This window comes from Acromyrmex echinatior, chromosome 11, assembly GCF_024713525.1.
Source record: "Acromyrmex echinatior isolate Ae372 chromosome 11, ASM2471352v2, whole genome shotgun sequence".
Lineage (NCBI taxonomy): Eukaryota > Metazoa > Arthropoda > Insecta > Hymenoptera > Formicidae > Acromyrmex > Acromyrmex echinatior.
The window spans coordinates 11,972,292-11,979,428 of record NC_141862.1 but is presented as its reverse complement, the minus strand read 5'-3'; the positions used below and the strand labels follow the sequence as shown (position 1 = coordinate 11,979,428).

At 32.6% G+C, this 7,137-nt stretch overlaps 1 protein-coding gene across 9 annotated transcripts in view; it reads right to left on the bottom strand.

Moving 5' to 3' along the window:
* Window positions 1-24: 24 nt before the first annotated feature.
* The window catches only part of sdk (sidekick cell adhesion molecule), a 41,999-nt gene continuing 34,886 nt past the window's right edge, over window positions 25-7,137 (bottom strand). For 7 of the 9 annotated variants that reach the window (XM_011053105.2, XM_011053107.2, XM_087411118.1 and 4 more), the window contains 12 exons: window positions 6,892-7,107; window positions 6,609-6,805; window positions 6,284-6,480; window positions 5,923-6,162; window positions 5,468-5,665; window positions 5,197-5,338; window positions 4,643-4,921; window positions 4,230-4,250; window positions 2,931-3,088; window positions 2,607-2,769; window positions 2,166-2,488; window positions 25-2,092 (listed from right to left, as the gene is read on the bottom strand). In XM_011053105.2, the coding sequence (XP_011051407.2) occupies window positions 1,850-2,092; window positions 2,166-2,488; window positions 2,607-2,769; window positions 2,931-3,088; window positions 4,230-4,250; window positions 4,643-4,921; window positions 5,197-5,338; window positions 5,468-5,665; window positions 5,923-6,162; window positions 6,284-6,480; window positions 6,609-6,805; window positions 6,892-7,107 (2,377 nt within the window). In that variant the 3' untranslated portion in view covers window positions 25-1,849. The remainder of the gene's footprint in view (window positions 2,093-2,165; window positions 2,489-2,606; window positions 2,770-2,930; window positions 3,089-4,229; window positions 4,251-4,642; window positions 4,922-5,196; window positions 5,339-5,467; window positions 5,666-5,922; window positions 6,163-6,283; window positions 6,481-6,608; window positions 6,806-6,891; window positions 7,108-7,137) is intronic. The other 2 variants (XM_011053106.2, XM_011053108.2) reach the window with 1 other exon arrangement.

The window sequence follows — 7,137 nt, the reverse complement described above, 5'->3', positions numbered from 1 at the left end:
ATAAATCAGCTTGTTATAGAAATATTTTTCCAAAATGTCATAAATTTTTATTAAAAGATTAACAGATGTTTTTTTCTCAATGTCGTATACAATTGACATTACAGCTGATTTTTATACTTTTTCTTATGTCATTACAAATACGCGTGGAAGTATATAAATAAAATTAAAATTTGCACTAAGCGTTCACTGGCAGTGTCGCGGGAACGTCGAAGTATTTCTGTAGAATCATTTTCCCGAAAGAAGAAAATGTTTCCGCTGCATCTCACGACGTGTTCGTAGAATTTGCTTTTAAAAAAAAATATAATTATCTAAAATAAAATTATATCTAAATATTTATATCATTTTTTATGAATGAATAAAATATTAGAAAATACGAAGCGATAATAGTCTTCGTAATTATTAATTAGATTAGGCTTCTCTTTCTTCTGTTTTTTAAATTTCATTATTCGCACAGTTATAATAGATTTGACATATGTATCGTCGTAGTTCCATTCGATACCCCGACTTTGGACATTAATAAAACGAGAATGTTTAAGAAGATATGAATACTGTATCTCAACTATGATATATTTATGTACAATAAAAGCTCCATATGTTTGCATATTTCCTATTCGCAGGCCTAAGATATTTCATTTATTATAATAACGAAGATAAAAAGAATATTTTTTGACAATTTTGAGGAATAATTCTTATTTTTAAATAAAACGAATTAGGAAAGATGCATGAAAAATAAAAAAAATATGTTCATATATATATTGGGTCATTTAAAAAGTATCCGCGGTTTTTTTCATTCAAAAATTGAACAAAAACCGCGGATACTTTTTAAATGACCTAATATATATATATATATATATATATATATATGTATATATATATGTATATATATATATATATAAATATATAAATAAAATAACTAATATTTTATATATATATTTTATGGCAAATTTTACTCTTTCTATACACATTTTACTTTTCAGAATCGCGATTCCGTATTCGTGACAGTTTAGTAAAATGTAAGTCCCACGACTATGGAGCATTTACTGTATTATCACAAAATGCGAATGCGATAGATATAGTCCGCTGAATACATGTATAGCAGCATTATACAAAATCTACATTCTTACAGAAAATATATAACATATTTACAAGCACATCTGACGTGCAAATACGTCAGCATAAGAGAGGATTTATACAGTGCCCCACAACTCGCGATCTTTATAATAAAGTCTTTACTGGATTAATAAGATAGATAGGCCAACGATTGCTATGTTGAATCTGAATTGATATTTTTTGTTTTGAAAATTCTGCAATATCACGATCCCGATTATCGTTTATAAATACGTCGACGATATAAATACTTTTAAAGAGTACAAGATCCTCAGGATCGAATGTAATCGTGTATCTATAATTGTACCTGAAAAATAGAAGAGTCTAAGACCGAAATATCTGTTGAAAAAAAGAATGATATTTGGACTTACACTTTTCTGCTCTGTACAGGCACGAAATTTGTAAGATATTCGTACGAGATTCGTAAGCTAGCTGTTTGATTCTTAAACTAATCCAAGAAAGTACAAAAGTATCTATTAAATGCAAAATGTCTTATCGAAAATTATAAATAATATATGTATCAATATATCACAATACGAAGATGCCTGAAGCTTCCTACAGTTTGCTATAAGTCTATGTCGTCGCGGGAATACATGCGAAACACACGTGTTCCCGACATAAGTCTTTCGCTCTATGTACGTATATTTATAAAAAGACTTCGCTAAGAACGAAGTAGCTGCGATATTAATTTTGATGTAGGAAAAAAATTCCTATCTTAACGTAGTCTTGATAATTTATTTCATTACACGAACGACGAAAAACCGGGAAGCGGCGCTCTCGATCTGGCCATGTTATTCATGATGATCTGACCGCCATTCAGACTGACGACCGCGCTGCCTTCCGGCTCGGAGTCCGTGTATGATGAATAGTTCCGGACGGGTTTCTGCCGTTTCCACGATTGTCTTAACGAGTCGTTGACGTTCGCATAGTGATTCACGAAGGAATGTGGATCGGATTGCACACTCTCGTTCTCGCTCTCAGAACCCTGTGAAATAAGAACGAAATTGAGATTCATGTTGTCAGAGATGTGCTTTGCCCTACATTTTATGAAGAATCACCTGAGAATCGGTAGAACTAATTTCGGAGGGCTTCTCCGTGACACTACTGTCGTCAGGATTCTCATCGTATCCCTTGAGACTCTCTTCGTCGCTATGATAGGCGACCGACGCTGGAGAAGGCCTGGGAGGCGATTTGCCCAGCATAGTAGGTGGTGGAGGATGCATTGCCTTCCGGGTCAATGTATTTCTTTTACCCAGAGTGCCGCTTGTCGCATTAACGGCACCACCTCCACCCTGGCGTGATCTGTACAATTCTAAGTCCGACTCTTGCCTGTCGTCCGCGTCCATCGCCATCGACTCCTCCAGAGTCTTTTGTGCCTCTTCTACAGTATAATTATTAATATATAAATTATATGTAACAAATTGTAGATAAGCGATTTACTAACATAATCTGATTTTTCATAGGAATTAATTTATATATGCATATTAAATTCAACTTACGTTTGTATTTGTAACTTTTACTCTTTACGCATAATACTGCTATGACCATAATGATAATTATAATTGATATAGCGGCTAAAGTAACCATGAACCAGGTCTGTCTGTAAAATGGCCTGTGTTGTAGATATGCGTATTCCAGGTACAGTTTCGATGGTGTCAAAATCTGGTAAAATGATTCCATTAATAAAATATGTTAATTCGCAATAGATTATGTGTCTTCAAATAAATAAACGTATGTATGAAAGTATAACGTCAAAATAATGAATATTCACAAAGTAAATTTAGTATCCAAATGAATAATCATTTCTTTTTAAATAAACTTACCGTTTCGGTGGAATATGCTGGATAACTGATTCCATAACGATTGTATGATATTACTCTGAACAAATACGATGTGGATGGCAGTAAATTTTGATAAGACACGGTATATTCCGTCAGTGGTCCATTACTGGTACGAACTATTGTCTGCCAGCGCGAATCGTCTATAATTACATACATAAACCGTGTTATAATCTTTGAAATAGTAAAGGAAAAAGTTTTTTCGGAAAACACATTATTTTGTTTACATATATATATGTATAATCCAATCCTTTTGTACGGAATGTCCCATTTGTACAACATGATTTTTCAATGCCAGATTCTTCGATCAATTTAGAATCGACTTCTCCTTGAAACTGTCATTCCAATATCATATATCTCTCAATTAAATAAATAAATCAAATTTTGTAGCAAAAGATCGACTTTATATAATTTATTTATTATAATAAAAAAAATTACTGTATGTTCTTTTTCTAAACTAACATTCTAAAATATATAAACTACCTCTAGCTCACATCACGTGAATTATAGAATTTTGATTGTAATTATAATATAATATTTGGCTTTTACGTTTTGGAATCCTAAAAAATATAACTTTGTTATTCATTTTTTTCTTTCAGCTTTAATTTGCCAGAAATCCTCTACTTTCAATCACAAATATTGCTAATATTTAGCGTTAATATGTTTCTTAAGGAAAAGTTGATTTCAAATTAGCCAAAGAATGTTATAAAAAATAATGCGATAGAAATAAGACATTATGTATAACAAATAAATAGGAGCTCGTATTAGTCTGGTGACTATTTTAATATTTTGAGTGCCGGCCATTTCCTGTGCGAAATGTTTTGAAGAGTAACATCGGTATTCTTTGTTTTATTATTATACGACATATGAAAAATACCGTGTGTGCACACATCTGCACGCCAAAATATTAAAAACGAGATTAATTACAGGGAAGAGGGGCTAAATAACAAAAACTGTGGCGTTACCAATGAACAGTACAACAAATCACGCTAATATAATCAATCATTTCTTTGTCGGAATGATATAGACAATCATGTTATAGCGCTACATGAAGTTAATATATTTTCAGTAAAATCCTGCTTGAACATATAAAATGGGTTTCTGGCGATGTCATGCTATGACATTATCATGCAAATTATTGGAATTTCCAAACGACCACGGTACACATAGTAGTATACAATGGATTGTCAAAAGCGATATTGTTACGCTAACAGGGATCTCACTATCAAAACCATCTAAATGCAATGACTGATGCTCAGCATAGTTACGTGTGTTGACACTTACAATGCTGCCATTCTTCCATCGCTATACAGTTATAAAAAAGACGGTATTAGTGTTAGCAGAACCGGTAATCGAGTTGGACGCAAATATAAAATAGTATGACGATATTACGCTGAATTTATTTAAAAAAAGACTATATATATATATATATATATATATACATAGTTGTATATTTTTATTTTGTGAAATTGCTCCAACAAATGTTCGCGACACAATCAAAATTTATTTCATACATTAGTTATAATAAAAGAAATTAATCGCATTAAATTTTGTATTTTCTGTTGCAATAAACTAATAATATTTTCTATTTCGATAAACAGTAAAATATTAAAAAATTTTGAACAGACGCTGTAACAGATTTTTTAAACTCCTTTGAAATAAATATAAACGATTGCGTATAAAGATCATATATTTACCTTTACGACGAGTTTCGATGTAATAACCGAGTATAGGACCTTTGCCGGAAGCACCATTGGTCCATTGCAGTTCCACACTGGAGACTGTTTTAGTCACGCCGAGATTGCTAGGCTCCATCGGCGAACCTTCTTGCGGACCAGTTGTAACATTGCCGGATATCGGCGGTCCGAAGTCGATCGTCTGCGCGCGAACCATGAAGGTATACGTTACTTCCTCTTCCAGCGGTTGAATAAGAAGACTCGTCTCCGTCACTTTTTGTTTAACTTGTTTACTAAAACCTTAGATAAAATGTTGACAAGTTAGCAAAAAGATAAATATGGAATGTATCATAATTAAATCTTTGCAAAGTGAATTTAATATATATATGAACTTTTCTCGGAATAAAATTAATGTGTTCGTCATAAAAAAACAATAGACATTTGAGTACATATTAATTAAAGCGCAATGTTCTGACGATAATATAAAAAAGTAATAATAGTTAAAAAAAATAACTAAAAAATTAAATCCTTAACGTTAAATAATTTTTTTTTATACAGACATTAATTTGTCTTACGGTCATTTTGCTCTGCAGTTTCATAAGTAACGATGTAACCAACTATCTCGCCATTGCGTAACTTCGGAGGGTTCCAAGAAACGCGCAAGCTGGTCATGGTAATTTCGTTAAATTGCAAATGATATGGTGGTCCTGGTATATCCTGCAATTACGTTGAATACCAGAGTTTAAATACCGTTTATAAACATGTGTTTTTATCAAAAAAAATATCAACATTGAACATTGCTATTATCATAGAATATTTACGACATAATATATCTAAGAAAATTACCTGTTTCGTTCTCACAGTAATTGGCGGAGATCTTGGGCCATCTCCGGCCGGATTAAACGCTAAAACTTGTATGCGATATTCTGTATACTTGTCAAGAAAGACTAAGTTATGTGTCAAACAAGACGCTGGAACGACTTCTATCTCTTCTTCTTGTTTTTTCTCTAAATCTTGAGGAGAATCGGTTACTAAATAAAAAATCTGCAATAAAAACGAAAATATTTATTATAATAAACATAAATAAAATTAATAAAGATCAACTTATAACGATTTATCTATTACTAAATAAAAATCTATGAATTTATCAGTATATACAAGTCAGTATATTACAATCTATTACTAAATTCATAAAAAGTATATCAATATATATAATATATATATATATATATATATATATATATATATATGTATATAAAGTAATCTATTACTAATGTAACTGAGCTAAATTATTTTATTACCTTATATCCTAATAAATCGCCATTTTGCATATTAGCTTGAGGAGGTTTCCAATACAAATGAACCTCGGTAGAAGAAATGGGCTCGGCTTTTAGATGCTGGGGTTCCCCCGTAGGAACTGCCTCTCCCACGTACACAGTGACTGGTGGACTCGGTGGGCCCTCACCTTCTGAATTAAATGGTAGCACTACAATCTCATAATATCGATCTTCTGTTAAGTCGCTTAAGACCATTTTGGTTTGCTGCAAGAAGAATGAATTGTGTTAGCTATACTAAATTTATAAAATACTGCATGCAATTAATCTCAATATATTAAATTATAAAATTTAAATTGACACATAAAGAAGGGATATTTATACGCACTTTAATTCCTAGAATTTCTTCTTTCGGCGTCGCCTGAAGAGGCGTTGGGAAATCCGATACCGGCTGATAAACAACACGATAGCCACCAGTTTCGTAATCGCCACTCCAATGTACCTCGTCGATCATGTTCCAATGAACCTCAACACTGGATGTTGTTATCGGAACAACTTTCAGACCGGTGACACCCTTTGATGGCGCTATAAAAATGTAATATTTTTGCTAATGTTAATTTCAATTTTCAATTTCTGATTTTCTTAATTTTTCTAAATATTTCCTTTTTAATATTTCATTGAGAGTTTCATATTATTTTATCTTTGATATATACCTGCAGGCAGAGTTTGTACTTGAGCAGACTCACTGCTCCACTCTGATGGACCTATGTCGTTAGTAGCCTGAATGCGAAATTGATAGTGTGTGTAGGGCTTTAAATTGTTAGCCGTGTAAGACGTCAGAGTGGGTTCCACTCTTTCGGGAATAATTTGGAATGGTCCAGAATTTTCTGATTGTTGCACTGTGTAATATCTATCGAAGCAAAAAGAGGGATTAATATTAATTTAATAGAAATCCAGTTTAATAGAAGTCCCAATAAGTAAGAAAAATGTTTCTACCTTAATGGTGCAAAACCATCTCTGCCTGGTGTCCAGCTAAATGTTATCTGACGACTCTGAATCTGTGACTTGCTCACTTGCGGTACCGATGGTGCTTGAGGACGTTCTCTATTGTTCGTGGTAAATACAAGCGCGTAAGCTGTTTTACCCCAACCCAATTTCGTTTGTGCCGTTACAGAGAACATATAATACTTTTCGGACTTGAGTTCGGTGGCTCTGCAATTGGCAAAATTATAACGATATTTA